Here is a 26,730-nt window from a genome sequence, read left to right as displayed (position 1 = left end):
ATCTTTGATAGTCCCTCTGTCTCCTTCCTTACAACAATTTATCTGAAGTATAATACATGATTTAGTGCCTTAGACTCTTTGAAATATCCCAACTGGAGCAAATGTTAATATTTCTTTCCAATTTAGGCTTTTGTTCCAGTAGGGACTCAATATCCATTTGTATGTCTGCCAGAAAACCCAGAATGAGTACCTTACAGAGCTCATGTAATTCACTCATGTTGAAGCCTAGGAAGGGGTGTTCTAGGGCCAGTACATACTCCTGTGGGTCAGGGACCCAGGTACCTTTTATCTTACTACTACACCTCTGTAACAAGTCCTTTCTCCTCATTGTCTCAAGGTGGCTGCTTGAGTTCTAGCCATCTTGTCTAAATTCCATCTGGCAGGAGGAGGAGGAGACTAAGAAGACCCAAATGTCTATTAGGAACAGTTCCAAACACTTCTGCTTATATCTGAGGGGCCAGAGTTTAGTTGCACAGCCAGCCACACTTGCTGCAAGGAACACAGAGGAGTGACTTTTAATGTGGGTGGCCACAGATCCAGAGAAACTCAGCAGTTTTTGTCACAAGGTATAATTACCTTACAGTACTTCTCTGGTAGTGATCATGAGGATAGATTTATCAAAATGTCACAATTGGCAGGGACTTTGGAAATTATTTTAAGTCCCTTCATTTTACAGAGACTTAGAAAAGAGAGACTTGCCCAAGGTCACACGACCAAAAGGTAAAGCCAGTGCAAAACTTGGGTTTCTGGCTCTTTCCACCAAACCTCCAGCTCTAAATTCTCAGTCAGCTCGAATTCTCTGACCTTGGGTTCAGGTCATCTGTTTTTAACATTTTTCCTGGATCCCTTTACCACCAGCTTCTTTAGAGTCTAGACTTTTAGATTCTGACATTTGAAAACTATTTTGAGCAAAATGTGGGTTACACTAAATTAAAACCGGTTTCTTCACAGCTCCCAACATAGGAAGGGTATCTTTTTTCAGGTGACAGAGCAAAAAAGGTCAAGTTCCACCTCCACCCCTTTTCCTAAATGCTAAAATTTCTGTCTTCAAATCACCCTCCTTTAGCAAGCTGCTTTTACATAATTGAATACCCCTGGCTTCATGATCCACATTGAATAGTGAATCTGTAATGACAGCCAGCCTCCCCGGCTACAGAGAACATGAGGGTGCTGGCACGCACCCCAGAGATCTGGAACTTTTTCCAACAGAGGGTATAGTGTGGCAAGGAGTGTTCTCCCTATTATTTTCCAAGATTGTACCACTCTTTATCTCCTTAGTCTGGTGGGGATGGTGGGTGAGGTTAAGTGAAGAGAGAGCAGTTTAAGTGTGCTGTGTGTTAGAGAGGGAGAGAGTGAGCTGGAAAGGGGCTCAGACTCCTGTACACAACTTCTAATGAACAGCACATCTGGGCTCATTGATCCAGGGCCCTGAGAACAGGGTACTGCAGAGGGTTATAAATCCCTTCTTGCCATGGTATTTTGGAAGTTTGGGGCTTTTCCTGGCTGCTCTGAAGGGAAGGAGGTGCTCTTTTTCTGCTTGGGTCCAGGGAACTTGTGGGGTTGAGAATAATAGACCACCTCTGGGCAGGAGCTGGGAGACCTGAGCTCTAGTCCTTGCTCTGCTGCTTACCTGTTGTGTGACTTGGTAAGAAATTTAACCTCTCTGAGCCTCAGTTTCCTCATCTGTGAGATGAGGCCAGCACCCACTTGTTAGGTTTTGTGAGGAGCAAACGGGCACGGAATCTAGAAGGAGCATTCTACATGTACCGCGTGGCCTCTTGGTCTGGGTTGCCGTGCAGATGGGTGATTATTGCAGGTTTCAGGTTATATCCTGAATGTTGTGTACGTGCATGCTCCTTCCTGCCTGGACGTGCTGTTTTGCCTCATTGTAGCCAGGGCCCTGGAGAGGAAGAGGTGGTTCCCGTTTCACTGTTGTTCTTGCTCTGTGATTTGTCTCACTAATAGTACTAATAAGATAATTTTGATTATTATGTACTTCTGTGTGCCAAGCATTATGTTAGGTTCTCTATGTGCTTTTTCCCCCTTCATTTAATCCTCAGCCATGCCCGCAAAGGAGGTATCAGTATTATCCTTTCCACTTTACAGGTGGGGAAATGGTGCTCTGAGAGGTCATGTTGCTCTAAATGACGGTGCCCGTGTTTGACCCCAGGTCTGTTTGGCTCCCGAAGCAGTGCTCTCTCTGTGCTGTCTGAGGGGTGGGGATCCCTCAAAGGGAGAAGATGAGAGTGGGCCTGTAGGCTGGCCCTGATACGGGCAGGAGAGTACTCAGGGCGTCTGGAAGATGAAAAGGCTCATGCCTCCAGCTGTGGTGGAGGTGGAGTGAGGGCTTCTGTGCCCAGCAGCCGGGGTGCTGCTGGGCCCCGAAGGGGACCTGTGCTCTGAGTGGGGGTGGAGGCTGCTGTTACTGTGATGGAGGGGCATGGTGTTCTAAGAGGGGGTATATACTTTGACAGGCGACGCTGACATGTGGGGCTCCAGGATTCCCCAGCAGCAGGAACAGAGGCAGCTGGCCTTCCCAGCAGTGTTCTGCCCTGCACTGGGGGAACGTTTTATGGGTCTGAGCCCAGGCCCTAGTGTAAATACTGTTAAAGCTGAGGGTTGGTGAGCAGAACGATCCGAAGCCAGTGACTTAGAATGTAAAGAGCTGCCATACCCGGGAATAGTTCTATGGCTGGCTGGGAAGGTGGCTGGCTGCTGAAGCACTTCTCAGACGCTGCCCTCTCCCCCCTGAGGGCTTGACAAAGCAGAGAGTTTGTGCATCATTAATGTTGTTATTATTGTTGTTATCAGGGTTTGTGGGTTGTGACTTATGAAGTCTGCAGGAAGGCTCTTGGCAAGGCGATTCAAGGCTCACTGGAGCTGCATCTTCAGGAAAGGAAGGAGCGTGCACACTGCAAAGGTTAAAATAGACGGAAGCGGAGGAGAAAGGAGAATGTTAAGTGGCTGGAGGAGAGACCTCTTGGGGAGGGAGGCAAGGGCAGTCCTGACTGCTCCGTGGTTGTGAGCTGACGTGATGGTCCGTCTGAGGCCAGGCACCCAGGGGCCTTTCATCTTCCCCCCCTCTCAAAGATACTAAGCACGGCATCTTAGCTCTTAGTAACCAAGTCTTCTGGTTCTCTCGGATCTGGGTATCCTGACTCTTTTTCCTCTCTTGCCCCCAAATCTCCAAATCCTGCCTCTCTAGGCCAGTTCTTTTCTCCTGTGCCCACACTTGTCCACAGTGGAGACAGCCCATCCTTCTCCTGACCCACTGGACTACCTGCGTGGCTTCCCCTCATCACCCCGGCTCCCACACTGGGGTGTGCTTTCCCTTCTCAGCAGCCTGACTTCCGGCTGCCTTCCCCCCGCCTCTCTGCTCTTAAGGTTTGCTTGTTATGTCCCTGGGGACTTTGCCATGGTCTTTGCCTGCAGATTGATCACCCCCTTTCCTGTGTGTCTCCTCCCTGGTCTGTGTTGACGCGGGACTTCCACTTTATCCTTCCTGATCTTCCTCCTGGTCCTTCCTCCTCTCCTCAACTGAGGATTTCCCTTGTCATCTCCCTCTGAACCTGACCCTGGAGCCTTCACCGGCCTCAGGGCTCGCTCTCCAGCCTGAAGAAAGCCTGTGTGTCCACATGTCCATGCCTGAGCATATTATCTATCACCTCCCTCAACAGAAGACCAGAGCCTCTTCTGCCACTGCTCCCGTCTTCCATCTTGGCTGTTGTTCCACACTCCTAGCCCAGATCCTTGGAGTCACTTTAGCCTCTTCTCTGTACCCTCCTTGCTTACATAGGAATAGTCACTGAGTTCTGTTGTTTTCCCCGAAGGCTCTTGGATAGACCCATTTCTTGGGCAGCCACCTCATTGGTCCTTCCACCTCCAGCCTCCCTGATGGCTTCCCAGTCTAAGGTCATGGCCAGATGAGGCTCTTGAGCCAGGCTTTCTTGAGGTGGGGCATGGTCCTACCCACTCTCTCCCAGACCTTCACTGTGCTGTGGTTTGTCTGCTTTGGGTGGCCCCTTCCATGTCTCCCAAGAGCTATTATGCCTTCACTTTATAACATCTTCCTAGTGTGTGATCTCTGTAGAGGTCAGGAGTGTGGTAACCAGTGTGATTTGTCAGGTTTATGTTGCTGGGCAGATATTTCCTGCGGGCTTTCAAGGGGCCAGGCACTCTGCTGGGCCCAGCCCTCCGGAGCTCTTAGTCTAGGGGTGGAATAGGGATTGGGGGAGGTGGAGAGGAGACACCTCCATAGAGAGTTCTAAACTAGGCTGGCTATGGGCAGTGCCCAGTTTAAGTCCTAGCATCCTACTGGGTGATAGTATTCAAGCAAAGTCAATTTGCTCAGTGTATTGCTTATTGAGCTTAAGTTCCCTGCTGTGTGAGAATGAACGTTAGGTCAGAGCCTTTGGTAGCTGGCTGGAAAGTGGTTTTACTTTGAGGGTGGCTATTGGTTAGATGATCTGAGGGGTTCACTGGGTTTGTTTAGAAAGGAAGCTGTGGGTATGCCATAAGACTTGACTCTTGAGGCTTCTGCTGTACACACTTTGCTGTCACTGTGGCCCACCAGCATGCCACTGTGCTGCCTGGGCAAGTGGGCTCTGGACCCATCCTCCCTCCTTTCCCCTTTCCTTCTCACCAGTTCCAGAAGCGAAGGTGCCTACCAGTCTCAGGAGTGCTGGTCTACAGGTCAAAGTGCTGAGGCACTGGGCAAGGGTAGTTGTTTTTCCTGACTGATAATATTATCTGGGGATTAAACACAGAGCAGCATCAATGTGGTTTTCCAACAGATTCTTTTCTTTTTTTCCTTTAATCATGTGCATTGAGCTATGGCTTTTTAGTCTGAAGTCCATTAGCTCCCTGGGAGCACTAGAATAACATGTAATAACATAATGGAATGACCTTTTTGGCGAGCTCTCAAGGTGGGCTGTGCAAGGGCAGTGGGTCCTTAGGCATTATACACAGCTCTGGGAGGGCAGAATGAGGGTGAAATAATTCCTCAACTCTTCCTCCTGGATAGTTTTACCCTAGGGAGAAGGAAACTTTGAATGCCAATGGCAGATTATATTTAGAAACACTAGAATATGGCCACATTTCTATCTTCTATTCTGCTGAGATGGAAATTTGTATTATATATTATGGTAACTGATACTGTTGAAGTGCTTTATGATTTATAAAGCATGTTCAGTAAGTTACCCCATTTCATCCTCACAGCAGTCCCACTAGGGAGGTATCATTATCTCCATGTCAGATGCAAGGCACTAAGCTGTAGAAGTTTGAGTGATGTTGGCTAGGCATCTTAGGTACTAAGTAGTAGAGCTCAGAGGCAGCTCAAGACTTTTGGCTGCAAAGAGGCAGTGGATTGGCAGGGCATCAGGTTAAGTAGAGAGACTAGGTTCAGATTCTGGTCCTGTTACTCATTAACTATGTAACTTTGGTCAGATTATTTAACTGATCAGTATAATCAAGCATATCAGATAATCTACAATTGTCTCATTCATCCATAACCTTTTGTCTTTGCTCCATTATGGGCTCATTGCTTTATAGACTACAGGATATTTGTCCTGGACTCCTCTTCACTGTCAACATGGTAATTTTCCTTGCCTCTGTCTGTGGGATCCTTTGTTTCCTAGGTTCCATGTTTTTTCTCATTTTTTATTCACTTGTTGTTTTGGTAGAGCATGAGTTCCAGTACCTTCCTGAGAAAGGGTGTATTGGTGGTAAGTTTTTCACATCTCAGCTCTTAAGTGTAAGTAAGTCTGTACTCACTATTGACAGATAGTTTGGCTGGGTATAAAATTCCAGTTGGAGATCATGTTGCATGAGAGTCATGAAGGCAAGGCTTCATTATTCTGTGGTGTGCTAATGAGCAGTCTTATGCCAATTCTGACTCCTGATCTTTTGTATATGGTGGGATTTTTTTTTTCTTTGAAATTTTCAGAATCTCTTCTTTGTCAGCAGTTTTCTGAAAGTTTTCAGTGATGTACTTTGGTGAGACTTTGATTTTTTTGTTTCGTTTTGTTTTTTTTTTAACTCGTGCAGGGCTCTCTTGACTGGAAACTTATATTCTTCAATTCTGGGATATTTTCTTGAACGATTTTTTTTTTTTTTTAATAATTTCTTTTCCTCTGTTTACTTCTTTTCCTGGAGTTACAGTAAAACCTCGGTTTGTGAACATAATTTGTTCCAGAAACATGCTTGTAATCCAGAGCACTTGCATATTAAAGCAAATTTCCCTGTAAGAAATAATGGAGGGGCACCTGGGTGGCTCAGTTGGTTAAGTCTCGGACTTCAGCTCAGGTCATGATCTCACAGTTGGTGGGTTTGAGCCCTGCATCAGGCTCTGTGCTCACAGCTCAGAGCCTGGAGCCTGCTTCGGATTTTGTGTCTCCCTCTCTCTCTCTGCCCCTCCCCCACTCAAGCTCTGTCTCTCTGTGTCTCTCAAAAATAAATAAACATTAAAAATTAAAAAAAAAAAGAGGAGCTTCTAGGTGGCTCAGTCAGTTAAGCATCCGACTTCAGCTCAGGTCATGATCTTATGGCTTGTGGGTTCAGGCCCCGTGTTGGGCTCTGTGCTGACAGCTCAGAACCTGGAGCCTGCTTCAGATTCTGTGTCTCCCTCTCTCTCTGCCCCTCCCCCTTGTGCTTTCTCTCTCTCTCTCTCTCTCTCTCTCTCTCTCAAAAATAAATAAACATTAATTTTTTTTAATGTTTATTTTTAAGAGAGACAGAGACAGAATGTGAGTGGGTTAGGGGCAGAGAGAGAGAGAGAGACACAGAATCTGAAGCAGGCTCCAGGCTCTGAGCTGTCAGCACAGAGCCCGATGCGGAGCTCGAACTCGCTAGCTTGTGAGATCATGACCTGAGCTGAAGTCGGACGCTCAACTGACTGAGCCACCCAGGCGCACACCCCCAAAAAAATTTTTTTTAATTAAAAAAAAGAAATAATGGAAACTCACATGATTCATTCCGCAACCCAAAAATATTCATATAAAAATTATTATGATACTGTAATATAATACAAAATAATAAAGAAAATAAAAAATATAAAGAAAAATAAACAACCTGCAGTTAAACTTTTAAAGCCTTCGTTACTGGTGTGAGGGAGATGAAAGAAGAGGGTTATTGTGTAGGATGACTTTCACTATCACTAATGGAATCACTGCTATCTGTTGGCTCCATGGAATCTTTTTTTGCATGGGGGCCATTGTATACAACATAGATGTTGGCTATAGTGCAGTATTAATAAACTCTTGTCATATACTATATTTAATGTAACTGGCAGTAAGGCAACAGAGGAAAGGGATCTATATCTGTAGGCAGCCTGACCCAGAATGAAGCAAAGTATTCATTAGCTTACTTGTATGGAAAAGCAAAAGACTGTCCATAGGTGCTTTGAAGTGACAAAAAATGCACTAGTGCCAGTTGTGGGTACCTTCCAGTGTTCTGAAAAATCACTGATTTCTGTCAAATGCCACAGCCTGAGGCCGAGCATCTGAGTGTGGGAGCTGGTCACCCATAATCCTAAAGCAAGAGAGAGAGAGAGAGAGAGAGAGAGAGAGAGAGAGAGAGAGAAACCATTGGCTCAGTTGTGATCATGTGATGTTTGGCATCATGTACTACTCATATTGCAAGACATTGCTCATTTATCAAGTTAAAATTTATTAGAAATATTTGCTAGCCTTGCAGAGCACTTGCAGAACAAGTACTCACAATCCAGGGTTTTACTGTAGTTTAATTTGGTACTTGCACTTAATGGATCCATCTTATTTTTCTTATCTTTTCTTCTATTTTTTATCTTTTATTTTTGTGTTTTATTTTCTAGGAGTTTTTTTTTTTTTTAATTCTACTTTCAACTCTTTTGAAATTTTTTATTTCTGTGAGAGTTTTTTGTAAGAGTTTTTCCTGATTCTCTTTGACTATTCCTGTCTCATAGCATTCAATTCTTGTTTTATGGATGCAGTATTTTGTTTCTCTGAGAATAATAATTATAGTTTTGCTGTTTTCTTCTGTTGTTTTTCTTTTCTTCTAAGCATCATCTTTCTTTTAGTTTGTTTTCATCCCTGTCTTTTGTGTTAAGGGCTTTCCTCAAATATCTGGTGAACTTGAGTTTTCTGTATCGAATAGCAAGGCACTGGCATGGGCGTTGGAGACTCTGTGAGTGTGAGGAGGAGGTGAAGGGCATTTGTTTACTGAGAGGGCCTCACAGTGGGTATCTCAGTGGGAAGTTAGTTGTTTCATTGGAGGATCTCCAAATCACCATCTTTAGGTTATTTTTCTTGTGCTTCTCAGTTTCCTTAGAGAAACATTCTCTAATGTCCTGCCTAGGGGAATAAGACTGACAACATTCTGGAAAAGGGAAGGGAGATGTGGGGGGAGTTGGGGCTTGAGGATCAGTGATCTCAATGTTCCGTGTATAGACTTTCCCTTAAATCCCCTCGTTTTCTCTCAGGGCCATACTTCTACTCCCTGCCTGGTATCTCCCAGGAGAGCTTTTCTTAGTCTCTCCATATAGTAGCCCCGTGTTTTCTGACAGCTAGGCAAGGAGCCAGCTATGTAGGCTGGGTGAGGGGATCTGCTGTATGACTGTTCCTTATTTGGACTTTTAACACACCTCCTCCCCTAGCCTCTGCTTCTGGCCACCCCTCCTTGTGCCTGCAGAGGTGCCTGGTGCCTCCACTGCTCAGAGTTCTCAGGGTTCTCTGGGAAGAATTGGCTCATTTCTTGTTGGCTGGCCTCCTGAGATCATTGGCTGAGTGGGAAAAGCTGAAAACCTTCCATTCCCATCCTGAATATGAGAAGTGATGTTACTTCTCTGTGGATTTGTGCATCCGTGCTTCTAGGTGGGTGGCATTTTCACGTTGCTCTGGTGTGTGGTGTTGGAGTGCCGTGCGGAGTACAGATGTCCACCTCCCAGACAGGTCTTGATTGAGTGGGTGGCAAGTGTGTCCTTGCAGCATTCTTGTGTAGTATGCAGCCCCTACAGCTTGACAAATGTGCCTGAAGACGAGGGGGGAGTTGGAGACTGGGAATGGTCTGGGAAGTGTCTTGGGGGAGAGGTGTTGGTAATTTGGAAAAGGGATGATGTGGAAAGGTTGATGTAGTCCTGAGAAGGGTCGGTGTGCCCTTATCCTTCTGAAGTAAAATGTGTTCTAGGCAGCACTTCTGCGGGCACCCATTCTTCCTTGGGCTTGGCAGGAAGCTGGGGCTCATGGTCCTTGGCTCCTTGATCCCCAGGTCGTCCTGCCGACGTGGCTGTCCTGCACAAAGGTCTCCTCACTCATCGAGAGAATTTCTGACCCCAAGGACTTGAAAAAACTTCTCAGGACCCGGAATAATGTGCTGGTGCTTTACTCCAAATCTGGTGAGTGCCCAACCTGGCCTTGGGGGTCATCCATCAGCGATGGGATGGTTTGGGTTCGGGGCACCAGTGGGAGCCAGAGACCTCAGGACCAGGAGCCACTCAGGGAGGGTCCAAGGGTCATCGGGCTTGTCCACTTTCCCCAAGAGATGAGGCAGAAGCACAGAGGGGTGTTAGTTCTGTTTCTTTTGCATCCTGAAAGGTTGTTTCAGTTCCATATAATCAGTCTTTCTTGGGAAGAGCCTCTGGAGTCCTCACTACCTCAGGAAGGAGAGGATGTGTGTGAAGGGAGACGGAGGATGGTGGTCAGTGGGGTGGATGTTGTGGCTTCCTGGACAGGCACGGACTGGCCATCGCAGGACATGCTTTGCCAGAGCTGTTGATTAGCTGGCTGGGTCAGCCTGTCACCAGCTGAATTGGTCCCAGGCTTGGGAGCACGCACCCAGGTTCGCAGCCCTGGCCCTGCCTGGCCCCCATCTGTCCTGCTTTGGGGTCAGAACATGAGACTGAGTTTGCAGTGGGCTCCAACAGAGCAGTTTCAGTGGAGGGTGGGACTGTGGCTTGCTTGCCTCTTCTGACCTTGAGGCTGGCAAGGGCATAGTGGATGGAGAGAGGTTTGCTCAGCTCTTGGCTGCGACTTTGAACATCTGACTGTTGGTGTTTTTCCAGCAGAGTTAAGTGTTTTCACTGCTCCTAAGGATGCCAAGTTTTCTGTGCCCTGGAGAAGCAACAGCCAGTGGCTGGGCCAGTTCCTGGGCACAGTTCTCCCTGGCAGCTCATCCTTGACACTCATTGGCACTAGGGGCTGATGGATGTTTTGGACGTGTGTCTCTCCTGAACCCTGCATCCTCTAAGCACCCTGGCACATGCTACCTCTTGCCCTTTTGAGGGCCTGGCACACACTTCCTGAGGTTGTTGTTGGGAGCCCAGAATGTGTCTAGCATCTCTGTTGTCAGGAGTAGGGGGGAAATTGAGGCAAGGGAGGAGCAGAATTGCTCCTGAGGCCTGGAGCATAGGGCCCTGAGTAAGCATGGCTCATCCCCTTGGATGCTCTTGGAGCTGGGCAGTTGCCAGTGCTGGACCATGCTCAGTTCCTTCTCTGGGTAGGTCCCGTCACATAAGCTCATCATCTGACCAGGACTGCAAGGACCTTCTGCGACATGCTCCTGTTTGCTCCTTTGGCTCCTTGAGGGAGGCGGTGCAGGTTGTCAGATAATGTCCAGTGTACAAGTGAGGAAATTGAAGCAGAGGGAGAATAGCCAACTCATCTGAGGTCTAGCAGCCGGTAGATGGTGGAGCTGTTCTCTGTGCTTCCTCTGCTGGAGGGTCGGAAGAAATAATATTAATCCTGCTGGGACGGAAGGGCTCTGAGATCACTAAATGGTTATGGTAAGTTAGAGAGTGGGAATGTGGGGTCTCTTGATAGGGGCTTGTGGGGCAGGGGGCAGGGCGAGGACCGCACTTCTTTTCTCTTCTGCCCTCAGCCAACCCTTGTTGGCACTGGGACTTCCGGTGCTTCCTGCTTACTAGACCCCTCTCTGCCTCCTACTGCTGGGGTAGCAGGACCCAGGTGACTACCTTCCTGCCTCCTTGCCCAGGCCTGCTGCAACACGTGTGGCCCTCAGTGGGTTTTTGGAGCAGCGCAATAACTGGATTTTCTCCACTTCCACCCTCTCAAGCAGTGTGTACCTTTCCTGTGCCTCACCAAGCCCAGGCTGAGCCCAGAGGAGTGGTGGGGCCATGGCCTTTCCCGCCTCTGCCACGCTCCCTCCTCCACCTGTCCTTGTGGGGGTTCTTGGGAGTGCCTCCCTCGGGTGGCTCCCTGTGCGTCTCTAGAAAGATGCTCTTTGTTCACTTGCATGAAAGGCTCAGCATGCTTTGTATTCACAAACAGCTACCATTATCCACACTAGAAAAGGGGATCTGTGGAGGTGAATAATTCAGACATCAGTTTTGCTTGGCTTTGGAATGTATCTTAGGGTTTTTGGTGAGGGAGGCAGCAGACCTGCTCTTGCTACCAGTGTCTGTGTGGCGGGCCCTTCAAGTGAGCTCACAGATGTGATGGGGGAAGGGGACACACTGGCCACAGCCACTCTGCAGCAGACCCTTGCAAGTTGTCAATGTTGAAATCCTGGCCACAGAGGCTTCATCCCCAAGTACCTGCCCTCCTACAGTAGTTCCCAGTGCTTTGCCCAGGTACCTGGACAAATGAAAAACTTCCTTTCTTGTGTTCACCCTACCTTGCCTCAAGGTGTAGTCCATGTTTTTATAGCTAACCCCTGAGGTACTGCCAGGGCTGGCCCTTCTGTCGCTTCTGGGGAAATGGGCTGTGAAATGTGACTTGGGTACACTTGACATTGGTCCATCTGGGACCAGTGTCCCATATAATCCTCATTTAGCCACCAGGTTGCTGAGCCCCTGCCAAGATGAAGATGTGATGCACAAGTAAAGGAAGTATCTGGTCCCTGCTCTTGTCAGCTCGCAGTTTGAGCTCCAGGGCAGATGAGTGTGGAATTGGCAACCTTGTTCCCTATATTAGTTATAGAACTGTAATTGTTTGGTTATAGAATTTTCACAGTTTGTCCCAGAAAAGTAATGAGTCAGAGTGGAGGATCTGACTGCGAGATCCTTGGAACAGTGAGGCATGAGATGTAGCGTAACAGAGGTGTGAGTTGGGGTCTCGGTGTCTGTGGGGAGGAGTCCAGAGCCTGGCAGGAGCAGGGGTTTCTGAGAAGAGTTCTCCCCGAACTACTGATTACAGGGTCAGTGTTTTAGTGGCGCTCAGGATCTCACCTCAAGGATGGCTCCCCATTCTTCCTTGCCCCTAAAGGAAGATGGCAGGGGTGACCCTCGTGGACTTGGGCACAGATGTTTAATTTTTTATTTTTTTACAGAGGCTGCAGCGGAAAGTCATCTCAGGTTGTTGTCCACTGTGGCCCAGGCAGTGAAAGGACAAGGCACCATCTGCTGGGTAGACTGTGGGTATGTCCTGGGGACATGGGGCGTGGTGGCTGGAGGACGGGGCGTCCTTGGGGGATCTGGAGGGTGGGGTAGGGAGTTGTCCCTGATTAACTCTTTGGGAGAGAGGCTGTGATAGGAGAGATTGCTGCAGAAAAGCTTCCCTAACCCTACTTGAGGGTCACCTGTGGACTGGAGAAGGGGCAGTTCTGGCTCTCCCACTTGTTCTTTCCAGCCCCAGCATTCTTCCTCCCTTTTTACTCTGTTGTCCTGTGTGACTTGACTTTTTTCTTCCCAGCAGGTGAGAGAGGGGGCCTTGATGGCCAGAGAGACAAGGTTCTTTTCAGAGGCACCCAGTGGGCTTGCTCGTGAGGGGGGTCTGCAGCAAGAATCATGGGCTTCATCTCCAGCCCAGGGCATTAATAGAGGTCTCCACTGCCCTCGGTGCAAAGGTGGTGGAATCAGCCACCTTGCCTTCCGAGGTGGCTCCATTAGATGTGTCAGTGGCTTTGTCCTTCTAGCGCTCTCTTCTGACCTTTGTCTCCCTGCCTGCCACTGCCTGTCCTAGTGCTGGTGCTCCCAGCTCCTTCTCCTTCTCTTTCTCCTCCTTCCTGACCTCCCTCCTCCCAGAGACTTTCTTGTCTGTGTTAAGGCGGCAGGATCAAACACGAGCCCACAGGAGGGAGTCTGTAGGAAGGGGGGCTACTTCTTAGTGTGGGGAAGGGGGCTCTTGATGGAATTCCTCTGATTCTTCCTAGTGTGGGAGTTTGAGTCCAGGGTGTACTCAGCTTCCCTTTCTTTTCAATCATTAGGAATAATTTCCACATCTCTCTGTGGTCAGTGCATTGTGCATGCAATGCACACACACCCACACCCCCTCTTGTTATATAATTAGCTCCCAATTTGGCCTAGATTGGCATAAATGCATAAAAAGCACTTAGATAGTGAAGGAACTTAGGAGGAGAGGTAACTAGGAGCAGGTTTGTCCTTTGCATGTTTGAGCTATGTTGCACTTGACCTGGATACCAGCGTTATACGCCCTTGTGACTTCGGACAGGAAGAGTTTCCGGAGTCACTGTGTCCAGCCACTTCTCACCTGGACTTAGGGTTTATCGGGAGTATGAGCCTGGGAAGAGGAGGGGAAAGGAGAATATTGCACTCTTACAAGTACGGGAAAGAGGTGGGTCTCTGCTGGGAAAAGGGCTTTTTAACCTTCACTTTTGTTGTGGCTGTTCTTGCCTGAGCTATAGCCTGGCTACCACATTTAACCCTGTGGGTTAAGTGAGCTTTAGGGCTGTACTGCAGTATAGCCTTCTTCCTCTTCAATCTGAGTTCTAAATTTCTGGTTTTTTAGGGGCGCTCGGGTGGCTCAGTCCGTTGAGCATCTGACGTCAGCTCAGGTCATGATCTCGTGGTTCGTGAGTTCAAACCCTGTGTTGGGCTCTGTGCTGACAGCTCAGAGCCTGGAGCCTGCTTTGGATTTTGTGTCTGCTCCTCTCTCTGCCCCTCCCCTGCTCATGCTCTGTCTCTATCTCTCAAAAAATAAATAAACATTAAAAAAAAATTTTTTTTAATAAAAATAAATTTCTGGGTTTTTTAAAATTTGTTTTTTAAAGTTTATTTTTATTTAGAGAGAGAGTGTGAGAGAGAATCTCAAGCAGACCCTGTGCTGTCAGCACAGAGACCCATGTGGGGCTTGATCTCACAAACTATGAGCCAAAACCAAGAGTTGGACACTGCCTGAGCCCACCAGGTGCCCCTAAACAGCTGTTTTGTGAATGAACTTCTGGCACACAACTGATTTATAAGTTGATGGCCTCAAGTTTGTCTTGCCCATGATTGAGGAGAATTGAAGGAGATTTATATTTTGACAAAGCACTGAATGAGACCAGGAGAAGGAGTCTTAGCTGAGTGGTGTTTGCTGTAGGGGTGTATGTGCGTGGGTTCATGCTCCTGTCTGGCCTCACACCTCCTGATTTATTCAGACATCAATTTACTGGAAGAGACTGCTCCCCAGACATTTGATAAGATCTTGGCCATTGGTTAATTCTAGTGCATAGTTGGTCTAAAAGTGTTCTTGTCTTGTAGGTATGTCTCAGTCTCCCACATTTTACCAAGAGTGTGCTACGTGACTGGTACATAGCCTTTGTCAGTATTAGAGGGGACAGGACACTTTGGAATCTCCATATCTGAGGATGACACCGGTTCTGCCACGCCAGCCGATGGAGCCTTATCACAGGAAGTTCTTAGGCTTGCAGGTGGCAGAAATGGGCAGAAGAGCTTTGATTTAGTTGCTGCATTCCCCTGCAACATTCCCAAGCATTTACTATGTGCCTTGAGGTACACAGATGGACAGTAGTGTCCTCAGGAGCTCAGTGTGCAAGGAGGAAGCAGACATCGAACCAGGTGATTATAATCCATGTGAGAAGTGTAGTGAGTGGAGGCTATATATGAGAGGGGTTTCACTTTATTCTGCCTGTAAAATTTTGCCTGAGAAAGCTTCACAGAGTAGGTGGAGTTCCAGTGTGATGCAAAGACCTTTGAGTACCAGGTCTTTAAAGTGCCCTGGCTTTCCCTGCAGGCAGCTCCCTGTGGTATGGGCCCCGAGGACTGCCTGGGCCATCTGCCGATGGGTGTAGAGGTGGCAGTCCTGCTCTGCTCCATGCAGAAGCAGGACTAAATGGGGCCAGGGTTAATGTGTGAAGACAGATTAAGAACATTAGAATTCAGGACTCGTTTGGAGACATGATGTCTGGAGTCAATAAAAGTGCCAATGGGAGAAATAATCCTATGACTTTTGATGTGCTAAAATGGAAATCTAGGGAGGCATCTTAGAGCCTAAAGAGGTAACCTTAAGACAAAAGGATAGATTGTTCTGTGTAGTTGCCACTCAATTCATTCCTCTAAGAAGTATAAACTGAAATGTTAAATAGCTTTTAAAATAGTTTAGATAAGTAGATGGATTATGGAGCTCTAATGGATTGTGTTAGAAGAGGGGGGTATCTGGGTCCAAATTGGAAATCATAGGTAGGGTGTACTGAAATCTTCCCAGGGCAGCCCAAGGGACAAAACTTGGGGCTCTAGTCCACAGAGGCCACGGGTGGGGGGGGGGGGGTGGCAGTTCTCACGGATCACCATTACATAAGGAGTTCCCCAAGGGTGATGGGTCTGCCCTCCTGCTTGGCCACACCTGCTCCTGGCCTTCAGAATGTGTCCCGTAAACCATTAGGGGAGCCTACCACGTTAACCCCGTGGCCCAGTGATGAAAGCTGTCACCGTGTCCTAAGTGCATTCAGTCTGTGTTTATGAGTCTGAGTGAGACGCTCCAGGGATGGGCAGAAGTGCTTTCGAGAACGCTTTCTCTTGCTGTCTGCAGTGGAGTGAGCATGTGGAACGGAGCCAATGTCTGCTCGCTTTTTATCCTAGCGGCTACTAAATAGCACGTGGTCAGCCAGAGTGTGCCTCCCCTCATGTAGGGGAGGCTCAGTCAGTTAAGCATCAGACTTCGGCTCAGGTCATGATCTCATGGTTCATGGGTTCAAGTCCCGCATCAGGCTCTGCACTGCCTGGGATTCTCTCTCCCTCTCTCTGCCCCTCCTCTGCCTCTCAAAATAAATAAAACTTAAAAAAATAAATAAATAAAGGACAGGTGAAGGGAACAGGGGACATTCTAGGGCAAGAGAAGACAGTGCTCTGGTGTGAAGTGTCTTTGAAGGTGTGCCTAATAAGGGCAGAGGCCTGGGTTGAAGATTCTGTTCTGCTACTTACTAGCTCTGTGACCTTGGACAGGTCTGTTTACTCATCTGTAAAATGGGACAATAGTGCATATTCTGCCTTCTTTCCAGGTCCCAGTAAATGAGCTCTTTCTAGAATATAAATGTGAGATCCCATTTTACTGTTATTTTTCATCTGGGCAGGATTGTTTCAGAGCATTCCCAGAAGCTGATGGGGAGAAGTGGTGCATGCATTGTTCAATGGCTCTTTCTTGGGTGAGGATCGCTTGGTTGTTGAGAGGATGCCCCTGAACAAAGTCCTGGGCATCACAGTCAGCCCCAGTGTTCAGGATGATTTGCTGTGACCCTTAAGAAGTCTGGAGTGCATTGGGACTTACAGGACTGCGGGTCCTGGGGCTTGGTTTTAAGTCCAGACTCTGACAGCTAATAGTTGTGGGATCTTTGGCAAGTCGCTGCCCCCTCTGGGCTTCAGTTTATACTTGTGTGAACCATGGAGTTGAATCTTCCAGTTTGCTCTCATCCCTAAATAGCCTGGTTCAGAAAATCCTGGAAGCTGCCAGGCTTTGTGTGTAGTGTGTATGTACCTAAGTGTCCTCCAGTCTTTTGGGGGGTCTTTCTGTGTCTCCCCCCATTCTGGGCGTCTGCTTCTTAGGACTCTCCTGTTTTTTCCTTAGAGCCTCTGTCCTCTCTCCCGCTTTGTTCCCTCTTCCTTGCTGGTTTCTGTCACCTCTTCCCACCTCTGGGTCCCTGCCTCCCCCATTTGTTTGGTCTTTTTCCTCTGCTCTTCTTTATATGGGTATTTCTTTTCCCCTTATTCTCAATTTCCTGGCTCTCCACTCCCTACCCTTGCCTGTATGGCTGAAGGCACCCCCCACCCCCACCCCCACCCCCACCCCCACCTATGCTGGTTTTCTCCCAGGTCCCAGGCCTGGTAGCTTGTGGCTGTGAGGTGTCTGTAGGGTGTCTGGATTCTATCCAGGGGTTTGTTAGCTGTCCCTTCCCCTCCCTCCACCTCCTGGCTCAGACCTCAGCAGGCACGCTCGGGTTGGCTGGTGGTGGTTGTCCGGCTGTTAAGCGGGTTGTGTGCTAGGGAGTTGGTATTCCCCTCGTGCCCTGCAGCCTGGCATTGGGCTCGGCCTTGGCACGGAGTGCTGCTGTCAGGGCAGCTGAGCCGGAGCCAGCAGGCGGGAGCTGTGCCTGGTATGCTAATTCCTGGGGCCGATTCTCACTGGGCTGAGGCTGCATATCGGGAGCTCACTGCTTTCTTTTCCTGAAGGTTTAAGGTCATTACCTATAGCCACATTTTCCTTCTTCTCCCTTCTCTTTCTCCCATCTGCTTTAGTTTCCCCAGAGCAGTGCTGGCTTCCAGATCAAGACTTGGGGCCTTCCAGGGCAGGCATAACATATTTTGAAGTCTTATGTTTTCTTCTAAAAATTATTTGAATTTAGCATTTGCTTCTTCATGTGTAAGCATATTTAACATCACTTACTAGAGCTCAGTAGACAGAGCCCAGAGAGCCAGAAGTGCAGGGCCTCATCCCGACAGTGAAAAGACAGCATCATTCATTCATTCACTCCTTCACTCAGGCTATTTAGAGAGTGTCTGCTAGGTGCCAGCTGCTGTTGTAACTCTGGGGAATCAAACAAAGCCCTCACCTTCATGGAGCAAACATTTATGATGGGGGTGACAGTGGACACGGTCAGATGTGGAGCTGTGCTCTGTGGAGAGAAAGACCGCGGGGAAGGGAGTGTGGGAATGTGGGAGGTGCTTGGCTGAGGCTCTGAGATCTGTGACAGAGGTGCTCAAATAGGCCAGGAAGCCACCTCCCCAGTGACCCCCCTGAGAACTGTGCATTATTGCGAGCACGCGTGTTGTGCGCATTTGTGTGTGTGTGTGTGTGTGTGTGTGTGTGTGTGTCTGTCTGTCTGTCTGTAGGGAGCAGGGGAGAAGAGAGAATCCTGGGGGGAGTGTCATAACCCAAAGAGGGAAGTGGGTTGCACCAAGTCTGCAACAAGGAATCCTGTGGCAGGGACAGCTGTGACTCACTTAACTGGAGTGGGGGGGCCACAGGCCGAAGGCAGGGCCAGACCTGCAGCCAGGGGTCCACTCTGAGGAACAGGCGGGAGAACCTCTGTGCCCCCCCTCCCCGGCTCCACTCAGCCTTGTCGGTTCCCCTGGTTCCCCTAAGCCTGGTCTGAGCTCCCCGGGGACCCTACTGCTGCAGCAGCAAGACTTTTCTTTGGCGTGGGTTCTGGCAGAGCAGGCAGGGATTGGGGTTAGAATGATTCTGAGCCCTGTCCCTCCTCTCTCTACTTTATGAAAGTCACGGGAAGAGGCTGCCAGCCAGGCTTGAGGGAAGAGAGCCAGCATGGGGTGGCGCTTCTCCCCTCCGGTTGGCTGCCTTGCAAAGTCTGAGCGGCCACCTCAGGTGCGGCAGAGTGGGCAGGCCCATTGGGTGCCCCTGCTGGATGCCAGGATGGGCTGAGGGAGGCCTGAGGTGCTTGAGATTGTTGTTGCAGTTGGGTGAATGGCAGGTGGTCACCCAGAAACAGTTGAGATCGGCAGAACAAAGCTGGACAAGGCAAGTGCCAAGCGAATGGTTGTAAACATCCCAAGTGGAGTCCTCTCCTGGGGAATTAACTCAGGTAGGGAAAGGGCACCTTAGATGCAGTTGTTTGCAAACAAATCTACCACCTGTAATAGAAGGGCTTCACCACAGAGCCCCTGTGGGCAGGGCAAACCCAAACTGTAATAGCCCTTGTCACTTGGAGGCGTGTATGGCATCCCCACGGGGCTTTAGGGGACGAGTTTCTAGCAACTGGATTCCATGGGCTGCCCTTCCAGGAGCTTTCTGATGTATACCCTCAGCCCATCTGGATCTCCTCCCCATCTCTGCTTATCTACCTTCTCTCTGGATTCCCGGTCTCTAAATGCCCTTGCCACCTTGGGGGAGCAGCCACTGTATTGTCATTAGCCTTTCCTTTTGGAATTTATCATGCATTTCTTTTGAGTCCCCACTGTTTACCAGGTCAGTGGCTGTGGTGTTGACTACCACAGGCAAGACTAAATAGGGAGGGAAAAGCCTGGGCCTGGGTTGGGGTGGGGGCAGGAGGGCGGCCCCCTCTCTGACCTACACACATCTCTCTAGTAAGACATGCTTCTTGAATTGCAAAGTGTGTTCTACACTTAAAATGAGGTCCCACATTTTTGCTTGTCCATTGATGAATGTTGCTTTTAGAATTGAGCTGAATGGTTGAATTAGTCTATCTGTATTGGGGCTGGTGCACAGCTGTGTGAAGCTGATGGCTGTAGAAGGTAGTGAGGTATGTAAACAGGTGAGAGATGAAGGGACTTCCCTCAGGTGGCTGTCATACCTGGCAGAACAAAGTTTCTCATGCAGTGTGGTCAGTGGGAACCAGTGGACTTGGGTAGTCAAGATACCCTCACTAAGTCCATGTGGCTCTGGAGAGAGGGCCCTGCATGGGTGGGGTAGCTGGCTGCCTTTGGCTGGCCATTGGGCAGACTTGGCTGAGTATGGTGAGGTTATGGGGAAAGCTATGAGACAGATGGGGTCTCTGAGGGGCTGGTGGGAGTCATAGGGGAGGCCAAACTTTGGAAAGATGAGGGAAAGGAGGAAGAGCCAGAAGAGGACAGTGGTATGCATCAGGATCACCTGGAAGGCTCCTTAAGACATAGTTGCTCAAGTACCCGCAGAGTTTTGATTCAGCAGATTTGGGATGGGGCCGAGAATTTGCATTTCTAACAGGTTCCTGGGTGGTGCTGATGCCGCTGGTCCAAGGACCACATTTTGAGGTCCGTTGATCTCACAGGAAGGAAACCGGAGATGAGATCAGGCATGAGCACTCTGTAAACGCTGAGTGGCACCAGACAGACGTTTCTTATCAGAAGAAGTGTGAGAGTGTGATATTGCAGGAGCTGCACCTCGCTGAAGCGTTCTCCTCTCTCCCTGTGGCTTCTGTCAGTACCTGCTCAGATTTCGTAACTTCTTCAGCCTTGTAGGACATTCTCCTCTTATCCTGGTCAGATGGTATATAGTAGGTGGGATATGGTACACATTTGAGCTTAAAAACAAAAACTTGCTTGGGCCTAAGGCAGAGAGTCTGAAGTAATGGTCTGGGAAGGGCCACGTTAATCTGTATTCTTTTAAATTTCCCAGGTGGTGCTGATGAGCAGCCAGGACTGGGAGCCACAGATCTGTACTGTAGTTGGTTTTTCTTCTTAGAATGGGCTGTACTCCTGGGGACTTGCTTTGTCCAGAGCTGTCCATGTTGCCCCTCTGCTTATCTCTGTCTTTCTTGATCAGCCCATATCCTTTTGGTTACTCTGCTTCCTCCAGTTCTCTGAGAGCCCACCTATAGTCAGGGCCTTCCCTGCTATTGAGAATTTCAAGGTACCAGGCTTTTTTTAGGCCACGAGCAGATTTTACTCTGTCAACACCTTTGTGAGGACCTCAGGTAACAAATGGCTTTGGACATTTGTGTCTTTTCAGTGATGCTGAGAGTAGAAAATTGTGCAAGAAGATGAAAGTTGACCTGAGCCCAAAGGACAAAAAGGTTGAATTATTCCATTACCAGTAAGTACATGTGGGCATTTCCAATTTCCAAGTAAGTGCTAGAAAGCTTTCATTGGTATTCCCAGTGAACAGTTTTGAGTTAGGTTAATTTTATTTCAGTGTTTTTCTTCTGTGTTTACAGTTCTTTTTTTAAAAAAAATCTTGAACTGTGTTCAATAGCTGAATGTTATTAAGATGCTGCAGGAAACCAAAGGTATGTATCTTCATAACCATTCTTAAAGTTAACACCTTTTTCTCCTCATTCGACAGGGACGGTGCATTTCATACTGAATATAACCGAGCTGTGACATTTAAGGTAAATTTACCTCCCTCATTCTCAGCAGAGGTAGAGTCTGAACAGATGCCAAAAGCCTGGCAGTTTTCTCTGAGAGAAGGAAGGGCAGATTGCACAGATAGCTCTTTCAAATGACCTGAGGGATTCTTATCTCTAGAGCACATGTCAGCAGAATATCTGGAAAAGTTTGTAACCGTTAGCACAATGGGGATGGCCAGCCTTGTAGATAAGTGTGTGAATCTATCAGCAGAGGCATGTGGGTGAGACATGTGACGTTACGCCTCTCTCCTCCAGAGGCCTGGGTTTCCTTTTGCTGTGGCTTGAAGCGCTCCTTCATCTCCACGGTAGTGTCCATACTGGCTATCCAGAGTCTGTGGGGCACTTAGCACAGGGTGCAGGACACGGGCAGGTTGGCACCTGTTGGCTGATGCACTTCATTTCAGATGACACGCCGATGTCACTGAGTCATTCCCCTGCTACAAGTCCGATTTAGCAGTGGATGGAAAAGCATCAGTGAAAATGGGTGTGGAAGGTCTTTGACCCAGCACCCTGAGTCCTTCGATTGCCTTTGGATTCTCCTCCTTCAGCTACCCATTCTCTTCCTCAGACAAGTCTTCTCCTATCTCTGGTCCGGGCGGCATGCCTCTGCCCTGTCTGGGGCCATGTATTTCTTCTGTTCTCAACATAGACTGAACTTATTTTTTCAGACTCTCCTGCTTTGCGCTCCTCTTTCTGTCTCTCTTTCTCCATCTCCTTCCATTCTTTCCTGTTCATCCATCCGTGCAGCTGTCAGTGTCCCACTCCTCTACCGCTCTTCCTCGGCTGCCTGGTCACTTCTTGCTTATCTACCAGCACTCGTTCTTTTTTAAGTTGCTATAGCTTTACCTTATACAGATTCAGCCTGATTACTCATCTTAACACCCACTTAGACACTTAGAGAAAATTCTACCACCTAGAGTTTCTTAACCTCTTGTTCTGTGTTAAGATGTCAGCCGAAGCCCTCAGAGAGAACACGCACTCCCCAGGAACAATGTGTAGCCGGGCAGGGCAGGGGAAGTGCTATGCAGTGATGGAAGGGGGTGCCGGGGGCTTTTAGTTTTGTCTTTGGAGGCTGTGTTCAGTTTACATTTAGCGGCTCCCTCTGAGCAGTCTGTCCTGGGATCATGGAGCAGGAAATAGCAGCTGCTCAGAACTGTAGTAGCTAGGAAGGAGCAAGGAGCCCAAGTGGTCTGAGCTTGCCTAGGTCGGGAGGCTGAGTCCTGGCCTCTGTCCACCCCTTACAAAGACCAGGTGTGTGGCATTTGCTCACTCTTCATCCTTCCTAGGATTTCTGCATCAATAAGTTGGAGAAGCAGGCTGAGCGTTGGACAGGGTCAGAGTCTTTAGTGGAGAGAGGGCATCCTTAGTTCAAGGGTTCCCCAAAGCCCACAGGGTCATCAGGGACTGGGGTAGGGTCCCTGGAGTTCTCAGGGCAAGGGTAAGCAGCATATTGTTTCCCATAACTGCCTGATGGCTTCTGTTCATCATTGAGCAGGAGCAGCTGAGACCAGTGCCCTCCTTGGTCACAGGTTGGTTTTCTTCTCAAGTTTCCTCCTGGGCCTCCATCTCCAGAGAGACAGAGGAGTCCCTGCCAGGGTTGGGTGCCCAGTTGCAGGTTCATGCTCTGGCTATTGTTGTTGTCGTCCTGTGTGGTTCTGGGGGGGCCCAGTCACAGGCACCACGCTGTGGCCCCTAAAGAAGCCAGAGACCAGACAAGTGAGGGTAAAGAGCAGGAAGCTCAAAGAGGGGAACTTCCTGTATAAGTGGCCTTTTGCTGGTCAGCAGTCTGTCCTGCAAACTCCTTATTATGTGTCAGTGGTGAGGACTGGAGATGCCTGGAAGCCAGGATTCAGATGACCCTCTGACAACCTTCTCCCAAGACCATGTAGCTATGAGTGTGGTTTCCCAGACGTGAAGATGTCCTGAAAACCAAGGTGTGGGTGTGGGGCCATTTCCCTGGCATTCAGAGCACCCAGGACAGGATGGCTGAGGGAGTGGGGTGTTCCCCATGCGGCTCCCTGCAGATTTTTCCACCCAAGATCTCATCGGTTACAGTGCTTTGGAGAGAACCTATGGATGGAATCACTCAACTTCAGTTAAACAAGAATAATCTCCACCTGAAAAGCAAAAGATTGCTAGTATGATTATTTCAGTTCTTACGTTAGAAGAGGTGGCTCCTTTCCTCTTTGCATCCACTTTTGTCTTTTCTCCTTGATGCTGAGGCAGGGGTGGGAGTCGGGGAATGGGAGATGGTGCTAACCCTTTAACTCTGCTTGTGCTGGTGCGTGGACAGGAGGCCCCTGAGAGCAATAGTTCCTAACCGATTTTGGGTTCCTTGTCCCACTGAAAAGGCATGGATCTTCTCCCTAGAAACAGTGTGTTTGCATGAAGTAAATGTAAAATGTTGTCGTGTGAGTAAATGTAAATGTTAAGTAAAGTAACATGAAGAGTGATGCTTTCATGTGAGGCTGGGGTTTCACAGACCCCTGAAGGCTGCCCGTGTACCCTAGATTGAGAACCCCTGCACCAGGCATTTTCTGAAACAGGTGGGCAGCTGTAAGCATCTTTCTCACATGGCCCAGGTGGGCAGGCGCCTGTGCAGCTGTGGGTGAATATGGGTTTCAGGAGGCCCTCCAGTTCCATTCTGGCTTATACTGTCACAGGGAAGCTTTGACAGGGACAGAGGAGGCAGACCTGCCTTTGCCATGTGGAAATGGCCCTCTCTTCTTGCCAGAAGGCGTTTCACAGCCCCATTTGGAACAGCAAGGGAGCATTACCTGAATGAAATTCTACGAAATCTTAGCTGTCTCCCATTTTTCCATAGTAGCTCTTCCCAAATAATAAGCTCACGGAGGTCCTGTGTGCGTGACCAGTGGATGGCTGAATGCACAGCCTCCCTAAGAACGTGTTTCCTTTTCTCACCTCAGCCCTCCTCCCTCCCACCACACTTGTGGACACATTCAGGTTGTCATCTGCTCTTTGAGACTTGATCGAAGTGGACAGAAGTCACAAAATCTTGCATCAAATTGGGGACGCTGAAGGCTCTGTCTGTTGGCATGGAAGCCAGCAACTCCCCTCCAGGGTTGAAGGGATGGAGGTTGGCTGGTTTCTGGTATTCGTTCCTGGCTCTCATAGACTTTGAGCACCATTTCCCAGAGTGGCTGTCTGAGGGAAGGCTGCTTCTGTCCTGGACCAGTGAGGTGTGGCAGGGATAGAGGGCAGTAGAGGGACAGCGGCCTCCACATGGGAAGATTGTGTCTTTCCCAGAGGGAGTGAGATTTGAGTCAGTTGTCCACATGACAAAGGCTAGGTAAGTCCTTTATCCTGAAGGTCCTTGTCAGATCTTCATCCTGGGCATGTAGAGGGAGGGTATTCAGGCAAGTAGGCAGTCACAGAGATGAGCACCCTGCCCCTGGGGGCTTCCCGGCTTGAGCTCCTCAGAGGATGATCAAGATTTAACGCACTCTCAAACCAGTTTAGATCACAAAATATTGAGCAGGTGGCAATTAGGTGTGCTTACCTGCTTGTGTGGTCAGCAGTTTTGGAGGCTGCACGAATGTGGAATCCTTGGACAGGACTGGAGACCTTTATTCAAATTGATCAGAAAGGCTTCCTGGAGGAGATGAGACTTAGAAGCATGAGCCTGTCTCTGGTTTGAATAAGCCAATGAATTGTCTCAAATCTCCTCTTTGATGTCCATGAAGAAGCACAGTAGGTATGGATCAGCTGACCAGATTAAGGTGTCACGTGGCTGAAAAATTTGGGTGGAGGCGGTGGGGGTGCATTTTTAGGGCCCTCAGCAGTGAAGTCAGTGGGCAGTGGAATGGCACCCCTGCCCCCCACGGGGTTGCCCACGTGCGACATGCAGACCCTCTCCAGGCACGTGGGTCTCTGGGCAGAGAGATGGGGCAGGTTCCTGATTTCCCCACCTCCCTCTTTTCCTGGCTAAAACGACTTTTCCCTTCTTTGTTCTTTTCCTCAGTCTATAGTGGCCTTTCTGAAGGATCCAAAAGGGCCTCCACTGTGGGAGGAAGATCCTGGAGCCAAAGATGTTGTCCACATTGACAGTGAAAAGGTAACTTATTTTGCATCGATTCTGGTGGACACTGGAAGCTTCCCCCAACCAGGGTCTCCCTAGGAGGGATGCCCAAAGAAATGAGGAATGGGACTTTTCAGAGACCAGTTGTACTTTTCTCCAAGGGAGCCGGGCCCCTAGGCCCCTAATATTTGTTCTCCTTCCCAGCTCCATGACGGAACCCACAGGAGATCACAGACTGGCTGCCTGAGACCTTGCCTGAGACCTCCCATTCTTCACTGCCTTATTTAATGTATTTTAATGTGTTTAGATTTTTCTCAGAGAAATATCCATTTAAAAAGCCTTTCCTTATTATGTAACCCAGTCATTGCTGGGATTGGCTGTGTGTGTGTGTGTGTGTGTTTAAAAGTAAGTTTTGTTTTTTTGTTTTCTTTAAGAATAATCTCAGAGGTTTGGGTTGGAGTTCCAGAGACTTGGGTCAGATCTCTATAATTCTAAGTCATGTAAATTTGAGCAAATTATTTACCCTCTTAAGTTTTAATTTCTGGATTTGGCTGGGCTAGGGAGTTAGGGAGTAGAACAGTGGTTCTGATTTATAGTCTCCATACAACCTGACCCTCCTTTCTAAGCCTGCCCCACCCGACCTGAATGTGCATCTTTATCCATGTATTGTGACACGTGCGTACCTCATTTGTTTGGCTGTGTCTTCACCTAAGGATGGGCAAGAACGTCTTTGTTATATTCCAGATGGTCTGTGAGGCAGGCAGTGCTATTTTGTAGATGGAAGGAGAATGTCCTTTTTTTAAAAATCTATGAAATACTGTTGACATACAGTGCTATATTAGTTTCAGATCTATAACATAGTGATTCGACAGTTCTACATATTACAGAGTGCTCACCATGAGAAGTGTGGTTACCATCTGTCATGATACAAAGTTATGGCAGTATTACTGACTCTGTTCCCTTTGTTGTACTTTTCATCTCTGTGACTTATTTCTCTTATAATTAGACATTTATATCTCTTTAAAAAAAATTTTTTTTAATGTTTAATTATTTTTGAGAGAGAGAGAGAGAGAATGCAAGCAGGAGAGGGGCAGAGAAAGAGGGAGACACGGAATCCAAAGCAGGCTCCATGCTCTGAGGTGTCAGCACAGAGCTCAATGTGGGGCTGGAACCCACAGACCGTGAGATCCTGACCTGAGATGAAGTCGGACACTAAATTGACTGAGCCACCCAGGTGCTTCTGGACGTTTATACCTCTTAATCCCCTTCACCTATTTCACTTATGCCCCCACTCCCTTCTCTCTGGCAACCACCAGATTTTTCTCTGGTTTTATCAGTCTGTTTTTATTTGTTTGGTTTTGTTCGTTTGTTTTGTTTCTCAGATTCCACATATAAGTGAAATCATATGGTATTTGTCTTTCTCTGAATTATTTCACTTAGCATTACCCTCTAGATCCATCCATGTTGCTGCAGATGGTAAGATCTCTTTTTTTATGGCTGAGTAATATTCCATTGTTTGTTGTGTGTGTGTGTGTGTGTATATATGTATATATGTATGTATATATACACACACACATATATATACACATACATACATACCATGTCTTCTTTATCCATTTATCAGTTGATGAACACTTGGGTTGCTTCTGTATCTTGGCTGTTGTAAATAATGCTGCAGTAAACATAGGGACATGTATATCTTTTCAAGTTAGTGTTTTTATTTTCTT

General features: G+C 48.3%; 1 protein-coding gene across 2 annotated transcripts in view; it reads left to right on the top strand.

Moving 5' to 3' along the window:
* The window catches only part of PDIA5 (protein disulfide isomerase family A member 5), a 91,504-nt gene that overhangs the window by 12,872 nt on the left and 51,902 nt on the right, over positions 1-26,730 (top strand). For both annotated transcript variants that reach the window (XM_086675239.1, XM_086675240.1), the window contains exons 2-6: positions 9,241-9,367; positions 12,259-12,346; positions 20,568-20,651; positions 20,901-20,946; positions 24,947-25,039. In XM_086675239.1, coding sequence (XP_086531365.1) covers positions 9,241-9,367; positions 12,259-12,346; positions 20,568-20,651; positions 20,901-20,946; positions 24,947-25,039 — 438 coding nt within the window. The remainder of the gene's footprint in view (positions 1-9,240; positions 9,368-12,258; positions 12,347-20,567; positions 20,652-20,900; positions 20,947-24,946; positions 25,040-26,730) is intronic.

Source organism: Puma concolor, chromosome C2 (assembly GCF_028749965.1).
Source record: "Puma concolor isolate L17-30 chromosome C2, mPumCon1.1.hap2, whole genome shotgun sequence".
NCBI lineage: Eukaryota > Metazoa > Chordata > Mammalia > Carnivora > Felidae > Puma > Puma concolor.
The sequence above is the reverse complement of the archived record's forward strand: the minus strand, read 5'-3'. Positions and strand labels throughout refer to the sequence as shown.